The sequence below is a fragment of the Meles meles genome, chromosome 18, assembly GCF_922984935.1.
Source record: "Meles meles chromosome 18, mMelMel3.1 paternal haplotype, whole genome shotgun sequence".
NCBI classification, from domain to species: domain Eukaryota; kingdom Metazoa; phylum Chordata; class Mammalia; order Carnivora; family Mustelidae; genus Meles; species Meles meles.
In genome coordinates, this window is record NC_060083.1 from 20,243,881 (window position 1) to 20,266,156 (window position 22,276).

At 38.2% G+C, this 22,276-nt stretch overlaps 1 protein-coding gene across 2 annotated transcripts in view; it reads right to left on the minus strand.

Annotated features, from left to right (window-relative positions):
• Positions 1-22,276, minus strand: part of ATAD5 (ATPase family AAA domain containing 5) — a 44,537-nt gene that overhangs the window by 7,664 nt on the left and 14,597 nt on the right. The window contains exons 7-18 of one of the 2 annotated variants that reach the window (XM_045985883.1): positions 20,908-21,092; positions 17,008-17,165; positions 15,907-16,066; positions 14,685-15,011; positions 12,767-12,863; positions 11,348-11,427; positions 10,980-11,122; positions 10,786-10,879; positions 6,855-7,028; positions 6,447-6,580; positions 5,651-5,744; positions 4,444-4,508 (exon numbers count right to left, since the gene is read on the minus strand). In XM_045985883.1, coding sequence (XP_045841839.1) covers positions 4,444-4,508; positions 5,651-5,744; positions 6,447-6,580; positions 6,855-7,028; positions 10,786-10,879; positions 10,980-11,122; positions 11,348-11,427; positions 12,767-12,863; positions 14,685-15,011; positions 15,907-16,066; positions 17,008-17,165; positions 20,908-21,092 — 1,711 coding nt within the window. Of the gene's footprint in view, positions 1-4,443; positions 4,509-5,650; positions 5,745-6,446; positions 6,581-6,854; positions 7,029-10,728; positions 10,880-10,979; positions 11,123-11,347; positions 11,428-12,766; positions 12,864-14,684; positions 15,012-15,906; positions 16,067-17,007; positions 17,166-20,907; positions 21,093-22,276 lie in introns of both variants that reach the window. The other variant, XM_045985882.1, reaches the window with a different exon arrangement.

The following is a 22,276-nucleotide window of genomic DNA, read 5'->3' on the forward strand; positions in this document are numbered from 1 at the left end:
TAAAACAAATAAAATTACATTTACATTTTGCAGATTTTACAAGACCACTAGCATTTTTACCTTAAACAAGACAATTTAAAAAATGATTTCTCTTAGTAAATCTCTGACCTCATTCTGTGTACATACATAACTCCTGCATACTTCTGGGACTCCTGCTTCACACTAGGAATTCTTCACACTAGGAATTCTGCTTTCAATAATGAACTACCTACTATCAGACAAACCTTGCCTCAGTAATAATGATAAACTCTATCACCAACTACAAATAAATATAAAAAGCAATTGATTTGAAGGGACGAGAGAGTAACCAAAAGCAGAAGATAACTGAAGGGAAAAATCAACAATTAGACAAAAGAAAATGGCCCTGGGTAAATCCCCACCCCCATCTCATCCCCTCTAAATCGATTTCTGACTTAGGGCGGGATGCAGCAGCAGGAGCTAAAACTCAGACAGAAATTCACAGTGTTGGGGCGCCTGGGTGGCTCAGTGGGTTAAGCCTCTGCCTTCGGCTCGGGTCATGATCTCAGGGTCCTGGGATCGAGCCCCACATCGGGTTCTCCGCTCGGCGGGGAGCCTGCTTCCCTGCTTCTCTCTCTGCTTGCCTCTCTGCCTGTTTGTGATTTCTCTCTGTCAAATAAATAAATAAAATCTTTAAAAAAAAAAAAGAAATTCACAGTGTTACGGGCTTGAACCAGAGGACAGTGTTTGGGATGCTGGCAGTAGTTGGAAAGTGAGAGGGGATGTCTGTGAAAGTAGGGAAACAGATTCCAGCTAAAGAAGACTGCAAATCCCTGGCTGACACCTGAACTTCACATGTGTGAGCCTGTCTCAAAGCACGCAGCAAAAACTAAAAGAACTGGGCAGAAATTTTAGCCGCTACATACTACAGGAGAGTATTTATTCAGAGGAAGAGAACCGAATCCGGAGTATCTACAACATATCACTCACAAAGTACAGGATAAAACTCTAAAACTACTACACATACAAAGAAGCAGAAAAAGTAACGAACTCCTCAGAGACAATCAATAGATTTAATCACAAAGTGAAGAAGATGGGAGACAAACCATAAGACACTCTTAATCTCAGGAAACAAACTGAGGGTTGCTGGAGGGGAGGGGGAGAGGGGGATAGGGTGGTTGGATGATGGACACCGGGGAGAGTATGTGTTGTGGTAAGCGCTGTGTATTGTGTTAGACTGATGAATCACAAGCCTGTACCCCTGAAACAAATAAGACATTATATGTTAATAATTTAAAAAAAGGAAAAAAAAAGATGACAAAGATGTTGAAATTAGCAGAATTTTAAAACAGCTAGTAAAACTATGCTTAAAGAAAACATGCTCATGATGAATAAGAAAGTCCAGTAGAAAAGTAGAAGCCGTAAAAATAAGGAAACAGGGGTGCCTGGGTAGTTCAGTCGTTAAGCATCTGGTTCAGCTCAAGTCATGGTCCCAGGGTCCTGGGTTTGAGCCCCACACTGGACTCCCTGCTCAGTGGGGAGCCTGCTTCTCCTTCTCTCTCTGCCATTCCCTCCATTTGTGCTCTCTGGCTCTAACTCTGTCAAATAAATTTTAAAAATCTTAAAAAAAAGAAGGAAACAGCAAATGCAAAACTAGAAATCATAGTATCAGAATAAAAATTTTACCGGATGAGCATCGGAAGAATGGAGGTAGCAGAAAAAAAGTGTCAGTTAAATTTGAAGATTTTTTTTTTTTTTAAAGATTTTATTTATTTATTTATTTGACAGACAGAGATCACAAGTAGGCAGAGAAGCAGGCAGAGATAGAGGGGGAAGCAGGCTCCCTGTGAGCAGAGAGCCTGATGCGGGGCTCGATCCCAGGACCCCGGGATCATGACCTGAGCCGAAGGCAGAGGCTTTAACCCACTGAGCCACCCAGGCGCCCCTAAATTTGAAGATTAATCAATATAAATGATCAAACCAAAAGTACAAACAGAAAAAAGTTGGGGGGGGGGGGAATAGCATGCCTCAGCGGCCCCTGAGACAATGTAAAATGTCTAACATACTTGTAATTAAACTCCCAAGAGGGAAAGAGAAAATGGGCATGAAATAAATTTTAAAAGTTAAGTTTAAAAATGTCCCTCATTGAAGGAATGATATGTATTTACAGATTATAGATATCCAAAAACCACAACCAGGATAGACATGAAGAAAAATAACACCTAGGCACATCACAGGCAATTGCTGAAAACTCAAGTTAGGGGTGCCTAGGTGGCTCAGTCGGTTGAGCCCTTGGCTCAGGTCATGTTCACGGGGTCCTGAGAATGAGCCCCACATTGGGCTCTCTGCTCAGCAAGGTGACTGTTTCTCCCTCCACCCCTCCCCCCTGTTTGTGCTCCCTCTCTGTCATGCTCTATCTTAAATAAATAAATGAAATATTAAAAAAAAAGAAAACTGGGGTGCCTGGGTGGCTCAGTGGGTTAAAGCCTCTGCCTTTGGCTCAGCTCGTGATCCCAGGGTCCTGGGATGGAGCCCCGTATCAGGCTCTCTGCTCAGCAGGGAGCCTGTTTCCTCCTTTCTCTCTGCCTGCTTCTCTGTCTACTTGTGATCTCCATCTGTCAAATAAATAAATAAAATCTTAAAAAAAAACTTATTAAAAAAAAAAAGAAAACTAAAGTTAAAGAGAATATCTTGAAGGCATCCAGAAAATAATGACATATTACACAGGAGGGGAAAAAAAAAAAGGTGACATAATCAGAAATACCACTGACCAAAGGAAAAAGGAATGACATCTTTAAAGTACTGACTCAGGGCACCTGGCTGGCTCAGTTGGTAGAGCATGTGATTCCTGATCTCTGGGTGATGAGTTCAAGCCCCATGCAGAGTGTGCAGCCTACTTACAAAAAAAGTACTGATGGAAAAACTGAGAACCCAGATTTCTTTTTTTTTTTTTTAAGATCTTATTTATTTGACAGAGAACTATCACAAGTAGGCAGGCAGAGAGAGAGAGAGAAGCAGGCTTCCTGCAGAGCAAAGAGCCCAATGAGGGGCTCGATCCCAGGACCCTGAGATCATGACCCGAGCCAAAGGCAGTGACTTAACTCACTGAGCCACCCAGGCACCCCAAGAACCCAGATTTCTATACCAAAGGAAAATACTCTTTGAAAATGAAGTAAAAATAAAGACATTTTCAAGTAAATGAAACCTAATATAATCTACTGCCAGCAGACTAGCTCTATAAAAATTGTTAATGAAATTCTTCAGGCTGAAGAGAAACAAAATCTGAGAAAAAGATCTTCAGGAAGGAATGAAGTCTATTAGAAATTATAAGTATATAAGTAAACATACAAGTCAACTTTTTATTCTCCTAATTACCTTCAAACATACACAGCTGGCTAAAGCAAAAAAGCAGAGCATTATATTGGGGAGTTTATAATGTGTAAATGTAAAACATTTGAAAACTAAAGCATATAAGATAGAGGGATGGCAAATAGACTGATATCTTTGCAAGGTTCTTAGATTCTCTATAAATTAGTGTAATACTAACACTACACTATAAAAAACTGAGGCACGCTGGTGGCTCTCAGTCAGGTGGGCGTCTACCTTCAGCTCGGGTCATGAACCTGGGGTCCTGGGATCGAGTCCTGCGTCGGCCTCACTGTTCCGCAGGAAGTCTGCTTCTCCCTCTGCCTCCCACCCCCCAGCTCGTGCTCTTTTTCTCTCAAATAAAGAAAATCTTTAGGGGCGCCTGGGTGGCTCAGTGGGTTAAAGCCTTTGCCTTCGGCTTGGGTCATGATCCCAGGGTCCTGGGATTGAGCCCCGCATCGGTCTCTCTGCTCAGCGGGGAGCCTGTTTCCTCCTCTCTCTTTCTCTCTGCCTGCCTCTCTGCCTACTTGTGATCTCTGTCAAATAAATAAAAAAAAGAAAAAAAAATCTTAAAAAAAAATACACTATGAAAAACTAAGAATGCATATTATTTCTTTAGAAACTACTAAAATCTATGTCCTAATCCATTTCAAATGGCCTAGAAACCACCCACCAACATCCTTCATGAATGTAGACACAAAAGTCCCCAACAATATATCAGCAAATCAAATCCAGAACTGCAAAAAGACATAACATACATCATGACCGTATTATCCTAAGAATGCAGGACTGCTCTGACATCCAAAAATCAACTAACATCATTTGCCATGTTAATAGAATTAAGATGAACTATATGATTGCTTCAAAGGTAGAAAGTATCTGACAAAATTCAACACCATTGACAATAAAAACACAGCTAACTAATGAAAATCTATGAAAACCAGCTAATATCACACTTGCTGATAAAAGAGTGCCTACTTTAGCCCCAAATTCAGAAACAGGCAGAGATGTTCATGTTTTACTCCCATTCAACAGTGCACTGAAGGTTTGCTGGCACTATCACATTAAACCGCCCTTTATGGAGTTGTGACGTGATTTATGATCAGAATGAAAACTTACAAGCGAAGGAGTAGTGAAATTAATTTCTTCAAAACAGCCATCAAACATTAAACTAAATGTTGGATCTAGAGGAAAAAGAATTTTTAAAAAACCATTAAGACTACTCAATTCATTTTTCCAGTTACCTTTTCTATGAAAATATTCTATATTTCATGGGTAATGAAAATATCATGTAAATTATAAATCATTAAAGGACCTGAATTTGTCTTGACCCAAAGTAACTGGTGATCTTTAATTAAAATATCATGTACCCTTTGAGTAACATGATTTATATCAGTATTTTTAGAGTACAATCACTAACAGTCAAATGAGTCATTAATTTGTAAGTGGAGTCTAACATAAACACATTTTCCTACAGAAATCCACAGCAGAGATACACTACTGAATATGTGCAATGAAAAAATATTAGAAGTGTTATAATTCAGTGTTTATAATGAAACAAACAAACAAACAAACCTGTATGAGTCTTAAAATTGAACACTGAATGTGAATTACTAGGAAGGTGGACCAACTCCAGGGGCACCTGGCTGGCTCAGTCGGTGAAGTGTGTGACTTTTGATCTTGGGGTCATGGGTTCAAGCCCCATATTGGGTGTAGAGATTACTTAAAAATAAAATCTTAGGAAAAAACAAAAAGGAAGTGGACCAATTCCATTAGGCTGGCTATGGCTTACTTTGACAAAATATGCAATAATTCATAGGGAAGTGTTCTCAGGGAATAAGGAATGGCTAAGTTCAATATTAAGGCACTGCAGAAAAAATTTTTTATGGGCTCCATAAAAAGTTCTGACCAGCGAGTAACATTTGGTGATCTAATTATAAGTATGAAGAAGAGACATAGAGAAAGATCTGTTATCGCCCCTACCAAAACCCCTTTCCTGGATAAAATTTCTTTACCTGCATTCTACGCTGTTGTAGGCATCCTAAATAACTAATACTCTACACAGTGATTCAAAGTAGTATCCAGTTCCACACCACTGCTATTCGCATGGTAATACAGTAATTTTATAATTACTCAAAGTTGTGGATCGATAACAAATTTAAATAATTCTTCACTTAAAAAATGATCTAGGAGCCTCCAAATTTTAGAAAAAAAGACTTAATTTACTAGCAGACTTTTAAAGGAATGTTTTTAACTAAAATGAGCAGCTTTCTCAAAATATTTAAACCAAACGTAATTAATTAGTTGCAAAATCACTGTTACTTACCACTAGTAGTAAGAATCACAGGTCTCTTAGTTGTTGCCATGAATGTTTTGATTGCATTCAAAAACCCAGCATCTTCTTCAAAAATGACATCAACCTAAGAGCATTTATGACAATAAAATGTATTGAGTAACAAAACATTTACTGGATATGTTACATATACATAATAGATACAGTATATGTCTATTAGACACAAAATTTGTGAATTTATGAAATTTATGAACAGTATAATTTAGCCCATACTAAAAGCTTAAAATATTTTGAACTATTAAAAGTAAAAAAAAATTATCAAATATTAAACCAAAAAAATGGAGTCAACTATAATTGGACAAGTATGAGTCAGAATAATTTGTACAATCACTGAACAATAATTAATAATCCTGAATTGCATTAATCATCTTTCTGAAAAATTCTTCTATGGTTGACAGTTTCACTCACTCTAAATTCAAACAGATTACATTGGGGTACCTGGGTGGCTCAGTCAGTCCAACACCAGACTCTTGATTTCCACTCAGGTCATGAACTTAGGATCCTGAGATCAAGCCTCACATCTGACTCCACACTCAGGAAGAAGTCTGCTTGAGATTCTTTCTCTCCCTCTGCTCCTCCCCTCACTCGTGCACACACACACATGCTCTCTAAATAAATAAAATCTTTAAAAAATTTTTTAAACATTTAAACAGATACAAGTATTCCTGACTTTCTTGGCTATTTTACAATACTTTATATTAACACATATAGTAACCCTTAGGGTAAGTTCTTATTATGAGATAACATAAATATATGCCCATGAGCCTACCTCCTCAAAAAGAATGAGAGATGTTGCATTTTTCCTATTGGGTTCCTCGGCTCCAAATTCTTTGACATTTGACTTAGTTGCATTTGCAGATTTAGTCTGAGTAATTTGTTTTTGTTCACAAGAATTTTTTATTCCTGCATAAATAAAATAGTATTTTAGATAAAATCAACTTTTAATAGAACACTGGATGCTTCTGTGGAATAAACTCAAACTGAAACCCCCTATCAAAAATTAAACAAGGGGGAAAAAACTGAAACAAAATATCAAAACTCTTATATGTAGGACCTTCAGTATAGCTGAGGTTTAATAAATAGAAACAGAAACTCAGGAAATATGATAAAATTTTTATGTATCAGGGTCATTAGTATTAAAAACTGTCATATACATTTTGTACATTTAATGCCTTACCTTTATTATTTTCCAGAAGTACTACTTCTTCATTATTTTTTGGCTTGGAAGACACTTTAAAGTAATTTGCCAAAGTTTTAGGTGGAAGTGTTCGCTTTGGTACATTAGTTTGTGGTGATGGTGGAGGAAGTTTCCTTGGCGATGTAAGAACTTTCTTAGGGGAACTTAATTTTTCTGCCAAAAACAAATTTACTGAAGGATGAGTATTCTAAAAGTTAAACGGATGGTAAGATCGAGTTATTCGGTCTATACTTCTACTCTTACCAGCTAAAAATTAATACAGAAGTTTCCTTCCATTCTCATATTCAAATACTGTATACAAATAGTACTGTACTGTTGCGGTTATTCTATTATCAGAGAAGGTAAAGCCAGTCATTTGGAAAAGACATTCTTTTCCAAAGAAACATACATCCTTGAAGCAAAGAATGTTCAGAATCCCTCCATTCACTTTCTCTCCATCGGCTGGAGTTCAGAAGAGGCTGGAGGAAACGTGATAATGGTACATACAGAGAGCATTACAGAACAGTTATCCAACTTCGGGTTAGCCCTATAGTAAATGGATACCGCAAGCAGAGAATACGTTTTTCTAGAGATGTAGTGAAGGACAAACAGAAGTTCTATAGTCGCAAGCATTTATTCCAGAGCATGTCCTTTACTCCCCTCTAAGTGCTCTGATTCAGTCTTCACATGTTCAAATTCTGTTTATTAGTTTTTACACCCCATTTCCACAGATCTTATCATATCCTTTGTACGTTATAGGTGTTTGAAAACTGAGTTTGCCACTTGCAATGACATGGACAGGATAGATTACTCAGAAGGATTTTGCTAATCAGAAGGATTTTGCTAAGACAAAATTAGTCCTAAACTAAATGCTGCTATCGCCTCCCCTAATACAGCATAAATGACCCAAAACAATCAAACTTAGAGAGAAAATTGGGCATGGTAACACAGAAGATATAAAAGGACCCAAGTCCAGCTTCTAGAAATAAAAACTACAATGTGTGAAATATAAAATACATTAGATGGCACGGACAGCATACCACATACTGCAGAAAATATTTGTGAACTTCAGTAGTTAGAAACTATCCAAGAGAGGAATAAGAAAACTGCAAACCTGAACGATCATCGAGCTGAGACAGCTTAGTGGTATTATTCAGAATAGAATGTGGTGGGCACCTGGGTGGCTCAGTGTGTTAAGCCTCTGCCTTCAGCTCAAGTCATGATCTCAGGGTCCTGGAATCGAGCCCTGCATCGGGTTCTCTGCTCAGTGGGGAACCTGCTTCCCCCCTCTCTCTCAGCCTGCCTCTCTGCCTACTTGTGATCTCTCTCTGTCAAATAAATAAATAAAATCTTAAAAAAAAAAAAAAAAAGAATAGAATGTGGTATGGAAACAACCTGAGTGCCCACCCATGAATGGATCCAATTGTGGTTTCTATACACAATGGAAGATTACTCAGCCCGAAGAAAGGACATCCTGCAGTTTGGAACAGCACAGATGGCCTTGGAGCACATCAGACTAAGTGAGGTTAAGTCAGACAGAGAAAAGCAAGTACTGTATGACATTCCTTCTATGTGGATTCTAAAAAAAGCCAAGCTCATAAAAACAGAGAGTAAAATGGTGGTTACCAGGAGATGGGGGTAGGGGGATAGGACAAATGTTTAAGGGTACAAACTTGCAATGAGTAATAAATAAATCCTAGAGATCTAATGCACAGTATAGCAAATATATTATAATCAACAAACTTCCCGAGGCTATAACGTAATTATTCCAACCACTAAAAAGAAATAATTATGTAATGTGATAGAGGTACTAATTAATTATCAATACAATGGCAAACATAGTACTATATAAATGTATACAATCAACGTGTTGTATGCCTTAAATATATACAATGTTATATGTCAGCTATATTTTAATTAAAAGAAAAAAAATAATGCTTGGAATTTTCCAAATTTGATAAACTATAAACCCATTCATACAAGATGCTCAACAAACCCCAAACCACATGAAACATGAAGAAAACCACACAAATGCACATCAAAGTCAGAGTTGCTAATAACAAGTGACAAAGAGAAAAATCTTAAAAGAAGCAAAGAAGCAGATGACTGAATCACATTATATATATACAAATCCATGAGTTCATCATAATACCGAAAAAAAGTAAACTACCCCAAAACTCACTGAACAACCTCAGAGATTACTAGGACATCATTACTCTGTGAACTGATAAATAAAAGAGAAGAATGAAGCATTTCTCGTGCCTTTCCTGTACAAACTATGTCAAAGTGTCCAGACAGTTGAGGAGAAGTGTTTCTCAGAATTTTAACTAATAAATTCAGAAAGGCTAAGTGAATTACAAAATCACCCATTTTCTAACCTTTAATGAAATAATCAATCTACTTGATAAAGACCATTCATGGCTACAAAATACTATTAGTTCAAAGAGTGATGGGGGAACCCTTTAATGGACAGATCAGCCTGGAAACAAGTGAACTCATCAGTCCATGTTAATATCACAAAGCACACAGCCTTGCCTATGCATGTACGTAGCCCTGAAACAGAAACTGAATCTAATCAAGCCCACAGATCTAACTGCCAGTTTACAAGTAAATAGGGAAGAGGAATATATTAACTGATACCATAAAGATACAATCAGCTATATCTAAAAATTTGAGAAATTTTATGAAAAATGACCCATGTTCTTCAACAAATAAATGGTATGAAAAAGATGAGGGAATTATTAGGGAGACTGAAAGAAATTTTAAAAAACCTTAATCAAATGTAGATGTAAACATTGTTTGGATCCAAATTTGCACAAAGCATTTAAACAACAGAAAGCCAAAACAAGAGTATGTATTAGACCAAATTAAGGTATAAAGTTAATTTCATTAGGTTTAATTTTAATACTGTGGTTATGCTTTTCTAAAAGTCCTTATCCGGGGATGCCTGGGTGGCTCAGTCAGTTAAGTGTCTGCCTTGGCTCAGGTCATGATCCCAGGGTCCTGGGATCGGGTCCTGCATTGGGCTCCCCACTGAGAAGTCAGCTTCTCCCTCTCCCTCTGTCCCTGCTGGTGTGCTCGCGCGCTCTCTCTCACTCACCCTCTCAAATAAATAAAATCTTAAAAAAAAAAAAAGTCCTTATCAAGGGTGCCTGATTGGTTCAGTCAGAGGAGTGTGTGACTCTTTTTTTTTTTTTTTTTTTAAAGATTTTATTTATTTATTTGACAGACAGAGATCACAAGCAGACAGAGAGGCAGGCAGAGAGAGAGAGAGGGAAGCAGGCTCGCCGCTGAGCAGAGAGCCCGATGCGGGACTCGATCCCAGGACCCTGAGATCACGACCTGAGCCGAAGGCAGCGGCCTAACCCACTGAGCCACCCAGGCGCCCGAGTGTGTGACTCTTGATCATGGGATTTGTACACATTCCATGTAGAGATTACTTAAAAATAAAATCTTAATAAATACATGAATAAATAAATAAGTCCTTATCAGAGATACCTGTGAAGTATATGTGGGTAAAATTCTTAAGATTTGTTTTAAAACTGTACAGGCAAAAACAGCGTGTGTGTGTGTGTGTGTGTAGGAAAAGATAAAAAAATGAATGGCAAAATGCTGATTACTAAAATTCTTTTTTGTATATTTTATTTATTTATTTAAGATTTATTTATTTGACAGAAAGAGAGATCACAAGTAGGCAGAGAGGCAGGCTGAGAGAGGGGGAAGCAGGCTCCCCGCTGAGCAGAGAGCCCAATGCAGGGCTCGATTCCAGGACCCTGAGATCATGACCTGAGCCGAAGGCAGAGGCTTAACCCACTGAGCCACCCAGATTTTGTTTTTTCAAAGATATTATGACCAAGGACAATAGTTTACTTACTTGGTGACTTGCCTAGGTTGTAACTATTGAAAAAGCAAGGTTTTTGAGAGTTCACACCTTGCTTGTCCACTTGATGGGACTGAGTGGCTTCCTTCAGTTGAGATAGAATTTGTCTACCACTGCGCTGAGATGATGCATTGACTTCAAATATCTAAAAGAAGAATATATGAAAGTTGGGCAGAATGGTTGGTTTTCCTTTAATTCAAGTGTAACTACGACATTAACATTCTCCCAGCGTAGCTCCTACTAACCTTGAATCCAAGCTCCTGAGCACAAGCATACACCGCAGCAGTTTTTCCCACTCCTGTTGGTCCTGTTATAAGAACAGTATTGCAAAGGCGAGTCTCTTCTTCATCATCTGAACTGCCTTTAAAATCTATGCTATCCGATGGATCTGAAAAATTATCAAATGCAAATTATCATTTGATAATTGCTCAGGCAGCAAATCTCATGAAACCCAATGATCAAACCTTACAAACTTCTTGCCAGTAAATGCTAGAAATTTAATTTACAAAAGCTAGAAAACCAAATATAAAATACCAGTTAAGAAATTTTATATGAATATTTAGCTAATCTAACTCAAAATGTCCAGTCAAATGGAGAAAATGACTCAAAATACCTTCCTGTTTCTCATCTTTTTTTCCCTTCAAATTTTGTCTTTCTTCCAATTCAGCTCTTCTCTTCCAGTCTTTCAACCAACTGCCATAAGAAAATGTATGTTAATAAAAATAATGCAAAGAATAGAGCTATATCTCTTTGAATCAACTAAAGAGTGAAATATTTTTACATGGGCATGAATATTTTTAAATGAAGTAATTTTTTTACCAAAACACACAAGATTGTATGAGCTAAGTTATTCACAGCAACACTGTTCCTATTAGCTTCCATAGGGAAAAACCTAGAAGTACCTCAGTAGGAGAAAAGATACAGTGCAGTTACCTAAAAAACCAGTATAGAGCAGCTATAAAGAACTGAGGTGGGGCGCCTGGGTGGCTCAGTGGGTTAAAGCCTCTGCCTCTGGCTCAGGTCATAGTTTCAGGGTCCTGGGATCGAGCTCCACATTGGGCTCTCTGCTCAGCGGGGAGCCTACTTCCCCCCACACCCCCGCCTGCCTCTCTGCCTATTTGTGATCTCTCTGTCAAATAAATAAATAAAATCTTAAAAAAAAAAAAAAAAAGAACCGAGGAGACCGTGTAATGACATGAAAAATGTCTTAATACACGATGCTAAGTAAAATTAGAAAGATGAAGTTCTAGTTTGGAGCTAGACTGCCCAATTTTGAGTTCCAGCTCCAACACTTCCGAACTGTATGACTCTGGACAAATCATTCAACCTCTGTAGGCCCATTCCTCATCTGTAAGATAAGGACAACAGTATTTATCCTCATAGTTTTAAGGATTAAATGAGCTAATAACAATGCAAGTACTCAGAATAATGCTAGGCTCAAAATGTTAACTATTATTATGGGTCCCTATTTCTTATATGAAATCCTTTGGACCAGGTGAGTTTTAGAATTCAAAACTTTTCAGATATTATAAAAGTAATTTGGTATGTATACCACATATAATACAATACCTCTAATGGGGTCCGTAACATTACATCCACAATCACTTAATATTTCTGTTTAAAAAAATGTATGAACTCCTACTAAGTGGGAATCCATAAAAACCATAAAATATAATAAAGTTAGTAACTTTTGGTTTTCAGAACTTCTTGGATGTGGGAATCATAGACAAAGGATTCTGGACCTGAATTAGTAATATGATCCTATTTATTAGGAAGAAAGGAGCTAATATATGCATAACCTTACATTTTTCTGTAAAGTCATACAAGAAACCTTTAATAGTTGTTACCTCTGGAAAGCAGAAACGGGAGAAAAGAGGGATATTTATTTTTCACATTTTTCTTAATTTTTTTTTAAGATTTTCCACGTAATGTATTACTTTATAATTTCTAGATTTTAGTATAAAGAAAACAGACGAAGAGGTAAAACTAGATCCATAAACAATTTCCCAATTCTTTTATAAGTTTTACCAACCTATGTAACTTTTTTATAGCTAGCTCATTGCCTATGAGTTCACTGGAGTTCTGAGGTTGATACTTTTCTGTCCAAAGCATGTCTTCAGTTCCAAAATCTAAAGCAAAAAATACATATTAAACATTTTTCCTTGACACAAGTATATATTCTTGACATTTACGGTATTGTTTCATGTAAACAATGACTATTTATCCAGGTATTTATATCTATAAAATGCCAAAAGGGGCAATTTCAAAACTTAACATTACATTTTAAATTATTATTATTTTTTTTAATTTTTGGTATTTTTTTTTGAGGGAGAGGGAGAGAGAGCATGAATGGGGGGAGGTGCAGAGGGATAAGCAGACTCCCTGATGACCAGGGAGCCCAACCCTGGGCTTGATCCCAGGACTGAGATCATGATTTGCGCTAAAGTCAGAGTCTTAACTGCCTGAGCCATCCAGGCACTCCACATCTAAATTTTTCATATCAAAACCCTTTCTCCTTAAAAGCTAACCACAACTAGGATGCCTGGGTGACTTAGACAGCTAAGTGCCCAACTCTTGATCTCAGTTCAGGTCTTGATCTCAGGATTGTGAGTTCAAGCCCATTTGGGCTCCATACTAGACACGGAACTTACATAAAAAAAAAAAAAAAAAAAAAAGGACGGGGGCCTGGGTGCTTAGTGAGTTAAGCACCCAACTCTGATTTTGGCTCAGGTCATCATCTCAAGGTCATGAACTCAGGGTAGCGAGATCCAACCCCATGTCCGGCTTGGCACATAGAGAAGTCCACTCCTCTCCCTCTTCCTCTGTCCACCCCCTGACCTCAGTGTGCTTTCTCTCTCTCTCTCAAATAAATAAATCTTAAAAAAAAAAAAAAAAGGGCTAACCACCATAAAGTCTCATGGCAGTAAGGTTCAAAAGCTGGGATCGAGTCCCACATCAGGCTCCTTGCTCAGTGGGCAGCCTGTTTCTCCTTCTGCTTATTGCTCCCCCTGCTTGTGCTCTACAGTGTGTGTGCTCAGGCATGTGCGCGTTCTCTCTCTCTCTCTCTCTCTCTCACAAATAAATAAATAAATAAATAAATAAATAAAATCTTTTAAAAAAAAAGTATATATTTAGAGGCACTTGGCTGGCTCAATTGGGGTTGCAAGTTCAAGCCCCACATTGGGTTGCAGATACTTAAAAATATTAAGTATTAAAAAATAAATAAAAGTACACATTTAAAATTTTAATAATCACTAAAAACATGAAATATGAAAAATAAATTATACTATAAGAAATAATCTGAGGAGCAAAGGCAGTATAATTCTAGTGCAACTTCCTTTGACTTCTTAAAAAAAAAAAACCAAACATTAAACTGTCCTATTAAGTCAACCGGGGTAAATGGAGATGTGCGACATTCCCATTTGAGAAGACTGAATGTTGTAAAGATGCCAGTTCACTCCAAACCAATCTATACACTAATCCAAAATCAAAACCCCAATGGAATCTGTGGGGGTAGGAGAACCTATAGTTCATTCAACAGTGTAGCTACATGAACATAGTTTAAAAAAACGATAGGAGACTTGCTGTACAAATATCAAGACATACTCTAAAGCTATGTAACAGAATGAATAAATTCAACAGAGCACTTTGAAAAAGCTAGGTAACCCAAATGGGAACATGTCAGAGCCATGTGAAACAAATGTAAAATAAATGGCGTAGTATAAGTCCAGGTTCTTATAAAAGCACACGTATTTATAGAAGCACAGAAAAATCAAACATCAAACACCAATCTGTTAAATGTGGTACTCTTTAAAGCTGTCATTAGTAAGGCTCCCCCCTGTTTTATACACACATATCACCTGAATGTTGCATGAATATGTATTCAAGAGAAGATGAGAGGTTAAGTACACAAAAGTGTTCTAGGACCAGAAGGAGAAGATCTGATTTACCAGGAATAGATCTTTCTGAGGGAGACTCTGTGCCATCATCTATCATCAGAACATCAGGATCTTCAACAGCTTCTGTTTCTACTTTACATGTTGTGCTCAGAGCAGTCTCTTTCTTCCTGGATGTTTTAGAAGGAAGGCCTTTACAAGAGTCTAGCTTTATCCTGGTGGAGTTATTTCTTTTGTCAAGTTCTTCTGGCTTCCCATTTGTCTTTTTTGGACTTTGTGAATACTCATTTGGTTTCTTTCTTTTCGACTTCTGAATTTCCGTTTCCACTCGTTTCCTTTTAGTTTCTTTTTGATTGACATCGGGCTCTCGTTGTGGACTTTCTATTTCAGAAATCACAGAAATGCATGTGTTTAACAAATCAACCAAAATGAAATTTTAATATCCGACCATCTTTTTTTTTTTTTAAAGATTTTTAAATTTTATTTATTTGACAGAGAGAGATCACAAGTAGACAGAGGCAGGCAGAGAGAGAGAGAGGGAAGCAGGCTCCCTGCTGAGCAGAGAACCCGATGTGGGACTCGATCCCAGGACCCTGAGATCATGACCTGAGCCGAAGGCAGCGGCTTAACCCACTGATCCACCCAGGCGCCCCAATATCCGACCATCTTAATGTCACTTCCGAATATCCAATAATCTTAATACCACAAAACGAAGAAGCAAGAATCAAATATGGCACACGGAAAGCAAGCAGACTATCTTGTTATTTAGACTGCCTTTTGTACAATCTGTGTAAATTCAAATAATCTTATCTAATGCTTTCCTTACATGAACTATTAATATCTTAATTAAAGCCGCCTTGCATTCGCATCTGTAGAAAATGGCAGGGGTTGGGGCGCCTGGGTGGCTCAGTGGATTAAGCCGCTGCCTTCGGCTCAGGTCATGATCTCAGGGTCCTGGGATCGAGCCCTGCGTCGGGCTCTCTGCTCCGCGGGGAGCCTGCTTCCTCCTCTCTCTCTCTGCCTGCCTGCCTCTCTGCCTACTTGTGATCTCTCTGTGTCAAATAAATAAATAAAATCTTTAAAAAAAAAAAAAAAAAAAAGAAAGAAAATGGCAGGGGCCAACACTGCACTTAAACAAGATGCTTCACTGCAGTTGAACAATTTTTCCTGCCAACCATAAGCAATATTCTCTCTGTGGACTTGTAAGAGTCAATGACCAAGTCTTAATGTTTTCAAAAGCAAAATGTTAATGTAAATGATAATAATTATCACTAACCTTGTTTACGATGACACTCAGAAAGTCCCTGGTGCTCACTTCGTTTTTTTAGAAGCAAGGAAAAATATTTCCTCAAAGAAAATTCAGGATTTGACCACCTAATTTCCTCCAGCAAAAGATTTCTTACTTCTTCAGTCAAATCTTTCCTTTTCTCCACAATCTGCAATACAGAATAAAATGCTCAGTAACAGACCCACATTGTCTATTTTTTTAAGTTGTTTTTTTCTTTTTAAGTAATCTCAGGCATCTGGGTGGCTCAGTTGACTAGGCATCTGCTGTCAGCTCAGGCCATGATTCCGAGGTCCTGGGACTGAGCCCAGCATCAGGCTCCCTGCTCAGTGGGGAGTCTACTTCTCCCTCTGCTCCTCCCCCAGCTCGTTCTCTCTCTCTCTAATAAAATCTTAAAAAGAAATAAACAAAAAATAAAGTTATCTCTATGCCCAATATGAGGCTCAAACTCACAACCCTGAGATCAAGAGTATCTTGCTCCAACAACTGAGCCAGCCAGGTGCCCCCTACACTATTAATATTAGTCACCAACTTTTCTGGGAGGGGTGGGGATTGGGGGTCATGGGCATTTTTCTTACTTTTGTAATTATTAGGGTGGGGGGGCATGGGGAGGAGTGGTCTGGGGGGCAATAAACCTCTTTCAGGCCACACAAAAAAATATTAGTCACCAACTACTTTCTGTCTATAATAAATCAGTATTAATGTAGGAGTAGCTTCAGTGACTAAATACAACCTTGACAATGAAGCTGCATTTGCATACTTTTGAAGGACTTATTTCATATTTTCATTGTTCCCTCTTTCAACTAATTGTACATTACACATTTATTAGATTAGAAGACTGACTTATATAATATCTAAATGTGCTATATAACCCAATATTCTTTTGAAATTGGCTACCAGTAATTCGTAAAACATTTCTAAAGCTCTAGGAACATTTAAAAGAGATGTCTATCTCAATCGGGATTTATTTTTTAAAACTGGACTCTAGGGGAAAAAAATGAACTTTAGGCCACAATAGTAGATTTCCATTTTTTTTCTCTCTATAAGATGTGAAGGAAACACCCTATAATGGAGGAGCTCTCCAGTACTTACCCCAACAGCAGAATTAGTCCTTTTAGAATTTGAATTCAATGTTGAAAATTCACCAAGAGCAAGAACACATTTTGAGAGATCTATTACTTTAGTATTCAGTTCTTTAAGTTTAGCTAAAAGAGAGCAAGTGGGTGGTTTCAAATGCCACAAATGGCATCCTAAAGAAAAACAGAAAACAAATACCTTAATTACTTTCACTCACACACATCAAGTGCCAAATACCCAAACATGAAAAGACCTGAACTACATAGTTAACACAAAGATACCAAAACTCAAAGGAGTGCACAGGGAACCCATTCTTACTTCCAATGAATACATTGGAATTAATGTAATTAATTAATTAATAAAATAATTAATAAAAATTACTTTAAAATTACTTAATTAATTAATAATTAAATAATTAATCAATAATTACTTAAATCAATTAAATTACTTTAATAATAAAATTAATAAAAATTAATTTTTATGTTACTGAAATTAATTAATAAATTACTTTTAATAAATTAATAAAATTAATAAAATTAATTAATTAATAAAAATAATTAATAGAAATTACTGAGACTTCTGATCCAACTGTTTAAAATAACCAAGTAATAGCAAACTTTCTTTTCTTCTTAAATCAAACTTGCTACTCAGGGTAAAAATTTCAGGGGCAGGTAGCATCCTGCTTTAAAATTTAAACTTTGAGGGGCGCCTGGGTGGCTCAGTGGGTTAGGTCCTCTGCCTTCGGCTCAGGTCATGATCCCAGGGTCCTGGGATCAAGCCCCGCATCAGGTTCTCTGCTCAGCAGGGAGCCTGCTTCCTCCTCTCTCTCTGCCTGCCTCTCTGCCTACTTGAGATCTGTCTGTCAAACAAATAAATAAAATCTTAAAAAAAAAAAAAATTTAAACTTTGAGGGGCATCTGGGTGGCTCAGTCCGTTAAGCATCTGCCTTTGGCTCAGGATCCTGGGATCGAGCCCTACATCAGGTTCCATGCTCAGTGGGGAGCCTGCTTCTCCCTCTCCTTCTGCCACCCCCTTCTCTCACAAGTCAAATCTTAAAAAAAAAACAAACAAAAAAAACTTCAATATAAATAAAAATTTAAACTTTGAAGTCAGACCTGAGTTCAAATCCAGACTGTGCCACTTACTAGCTAGGTGAACATGGGCAAGATCCTAAACCTTAGTTTCTTCCTCTGTAAAGTAGGGGTGACAATTATAATAGTCAACCTCCTAGAGGTGTTACAGAGATCAAATTAGTTATGCATACAAAATGCTCAGCAGAATGCCAGATACTAGTAAACCGACACGCAATAACTCTTCAGAGCTAGAGAAGAGTGGGATAGGAAAATATCATTAGAAAGACTGGCTATGGGGCGCCTGGGTGGCTCAATGGGTTAAAGCCTCTGTCTTCAGCTCCGGTCATGATCCCAGAGTCCTGGGATCAAGCCCGGAATCAGGCTCTCTGCTCGGCGGGAAAACTGCTTCCCTCTCTCTTTGCCTACCTCTCTGCCTACTTGTGATCTCTGTCTGTCAAATAAATAAATAAAATCTAAAAAAAAAAAAAGAAAGAAAAGAAAAAGAAAGACTGGCTAGATGGAGGTTCCTCAAAAAGTTGAAAATAGAGCTACCCTCTGACCTAGCAATCACGCTACTGGGTATTTACCCTAAAGATACAAATGTAGTGATCCAAAGGGGCATGTGCACCCGAATGTTTATAGCAGCAAAGTCCACAATAGCCAAACTATGGACAGAACCTAGATGTCCATCAACAGATGAATTGATAAAGAAGATGTGGTATGTATATACAATGGAATACTATGCAGCCATCAAAAGAAGTGAAATCTTGCCATTTGCAATGACATGGATAGAACTAGAGGGTATTATGCTGAGTGAAATAAGTCAATCAGAGAAAGACAATTATCACATGATCTCTCTGATATGAGGAATTTGAGAGGCAGGGTCGGGGGTTGTTGGGAGGTAGGGAAGGAAAAAACGAAATAAGATGGGATCGGGAGGGAAACAAACTGTAAGAGACACTTAATCTCACAAAACAAACTAAGGGTTGCTGGGGGGTGGGGGGCAGGGCTAGGGAGGCTGGGTGATGGACACTGAGGAGGACATATGTTATGGTGAGTGCTGTGAAATGTGTAAGCCTGATGATTCACAGACCTGTACCCCTGGGGCAAATAATACACTATATGTCAATAAAAATAATTTAAATAAATAAATAGAAAACACTGGCTAGGAAGTTCCCAAATAATACATTATATGCTAATGAAAATAGTTAAAATAAATAAATAAATAAATAGATAGATAGATAAATAGACAGACTGGCTAGGAAGTTCCCTGTATAAATGGGAGGCTGAGAGGCGCCTGGGTGGCTCAGTCAGTTGAGCATCTCACTTTCGCCCAGGTCTTGATCTCGGGGTCCTGGGATTGAGGACCCCTGAGTCAGCAGGAGACTACTTGTCCTTCTCCCTCTCCCCCTGCTCGTGCTCCCTCTCATTTAAAAATAAATAAATAAATGAATAAATAAATGGGAGGCTGAACAAAATTCAAAAACTATCAAGGTCAGAAAGACAAAACAAAAAAAGAAAGGAAAAGAGAACGCAGAGTCTGTTTTGTGGGTAGAGGGAGTGCATTAAACCAAACCTCAAAGCCACCTGAGAAGAATACAAGTGCTTTTGTGCTGATAAAGCAAAAACACCTCTAGGCAGGAATAATGAGGAACATATAAAGCTGTACACACTTTCAGCAATTCAAAACTAGGTAGTAAAATAAGATTGTGTTTGCTCTAGCATTTGAATCCAAACAGAAGCAGGTTCTGACCACACTAAGGCCACTGTGCAAGTGGCCTGTGGGAACAGCTCACCCCAGGCATGGTGCGTGTGAAGGAAGGCTGAACTGGAGCGAGGAGCACGGAGACTTGCTACCTGTTCCAGCAGACATTTATATGGTTTGAGAGAGGAAAAGCTGTTCTGGAACATTCAACAGCCCACTGGAAAGAACAGAGCCAGAGCTCCTCTGAGAAAGTCTTTATTTATTTATTTGACAGAGAGAGATCACAAGTAGGCAGAGAGGCAGGCAGAGAGAGAGGAGAGGAAGCAGGCTCCCCGCTGAGAAGAGAGAACCATGTGTGACTCGATCCCAGGACCCTGGGATCGAGCCCCATGTGTGGCTCGATCCCAGGACCCTGGGATCATGACCTGAGCTGAAGGCAGAGGCTTTAACCCACTGAGCCACCCAGGCACCCCCTCCTCTGAGAAAGTCTTAAAAGATGATCTGTTCACACACAGGCTACGTGTGTGAAGAGCACGGCCTTCCATTTAGAACACGGCGCCTCTCTGGAGAACAACATCCACTGAGGTCCCACCCAAGTGCCTGCTCCCCACTGCACAGAGGGGGAGGGCTGAGGACGCCACTGGCTCTCTTGCCCTGACCTCCCCATCCTTGGTAAAGGAAAAGAGAGTGAAACACACCCTTCGAATTCCCACTAAATTCCCCTTAAGAATTATCTTTAGGGGCGCCTGGGTGGCTCAGTGGATTAAGCCGCTGCCTTCGGCTCAGGTCATGATCTCAGGGTCCTGAGATCGAGCCCCGCATCGGGCTCTCTGCTCCACAGGGAGCCTGCTTCCTCTTCTCTCTCTGCCTGCCTCTCTGCCTACTTATGATCTCTCTCTCTCTGTCAAATAAATAAATAAAATCTTTAAAAAAAAAAAAAAAGAATTATCTTTAAACCTTAGCTTCGTTTTAAGTCAACTTACGGTTTCACATTACTTCTAAAATTTAAAAATTTTAGAATCTTTAAATTAAAATTTAAAAATACATAATATTAAATTTTAAAATATTAAAATAAAATATATAGAATATTAAATATGAAGAATATTTTCATTTAAAAATACCTCATAAGAAACTCACCATCATCTTTTTGTTGAACATGGACGACTCTCTGGAAACTAGTACTCGCTGCATTGTACACATCTAACGCAGCAGCTTTCTTTGCGATCTGTCGTTTCAGCAAATCTGGCAAACCACTCATTAGGAAGTCCCGCTTTGCTTTAAACTTCATTTCACAATCCTGAGCTTTTTCAGATGTATCTTGACTTTTAAGAAAACGATGTGAAAGAGGAAAGCTAAGGTTATACACACTTAAAAAAAAAAACAACCAACTATAAAACACTTTCTATACAGTGACAGATGGTAACTAGACTTATCATGGGGACCTTCTCGTAACATATAAAAATATTGAATCATTATTATGTACATCTCAAACTAACAGGATATTGTATGTCAATTATACTTTAATATAAAAAAAAGATTTGTGCATTTAACAATATGTAATTATACCTCAATAAAACTGAAAGAGGAAAAAAATAACCTGAACATGATGTCCCTAAACCTGGTCTTTTGCCAACATCCCATCCGTTTGCACAGGGACACCAGAACTGAAGTGTCATCTTTGCACCTTCCTCTCTCTTACCCCCAGCCCCCAGATCTAATTAATCACTATGGATTTTGATCTAGCAAACTGATCTAGCAGTCAGCATAAGCTTTCCAAAATTCCAAATATTTACGTCCAGACGTGTGTTTAAAACCCTCTGACTGCTTCCTATGGCCCTTGCCGTAATGACAAAATTCTTGCACGTGGTCCAAAGGTGTTACATGGACTGGCATCTACCTCTCCAGCTTACTCCTACAGTTCTCTCACCTCTGCTCTCTGTGCTCAAGTCATACTGGCATTCTTTCAGACTTCTCTATTTGCCATGCTCCTTCCAGCTATAGGGACTCTGCAGACTGTTCCCTCTGGTTAGAACACTGTTCTACCCTGATGAACTCTTGCTCATCCTTCAGTTCAGGTGACATTTCCTTAGCAAAGGCTTGCTTGACCAGACCAAATCCACTTAATATAAACTTTAATAGAACTTGGCACCTCTTCTTCTTAATACAACGGCAATTTTTCATTTGTTGGCTCAATTAATAGTTAATTATAGATTATCCTTCCTCTAGAATATAAGCCTCATGAGGACAGAGAATGTGTCTTGTTTTGTTCCCCATAATATTTCTAGTGCCAAATATACTGCTTGGTACATAGCAGGTATTTGGAAGATTTTATTTTATTCATTTATTTTTACTTATTATTATTTTTTTTAATGTAATCTCTACCCTCAATGTGGGGCTCAAACTCATGACCTTATGATCAAGAGTCACATGCTCCTCCAACTGAGCCAGCCAGGTGCCCCATGGCAGGTATTTAAATATTTACTGAATAAGTTCAGAATCAGCTCTT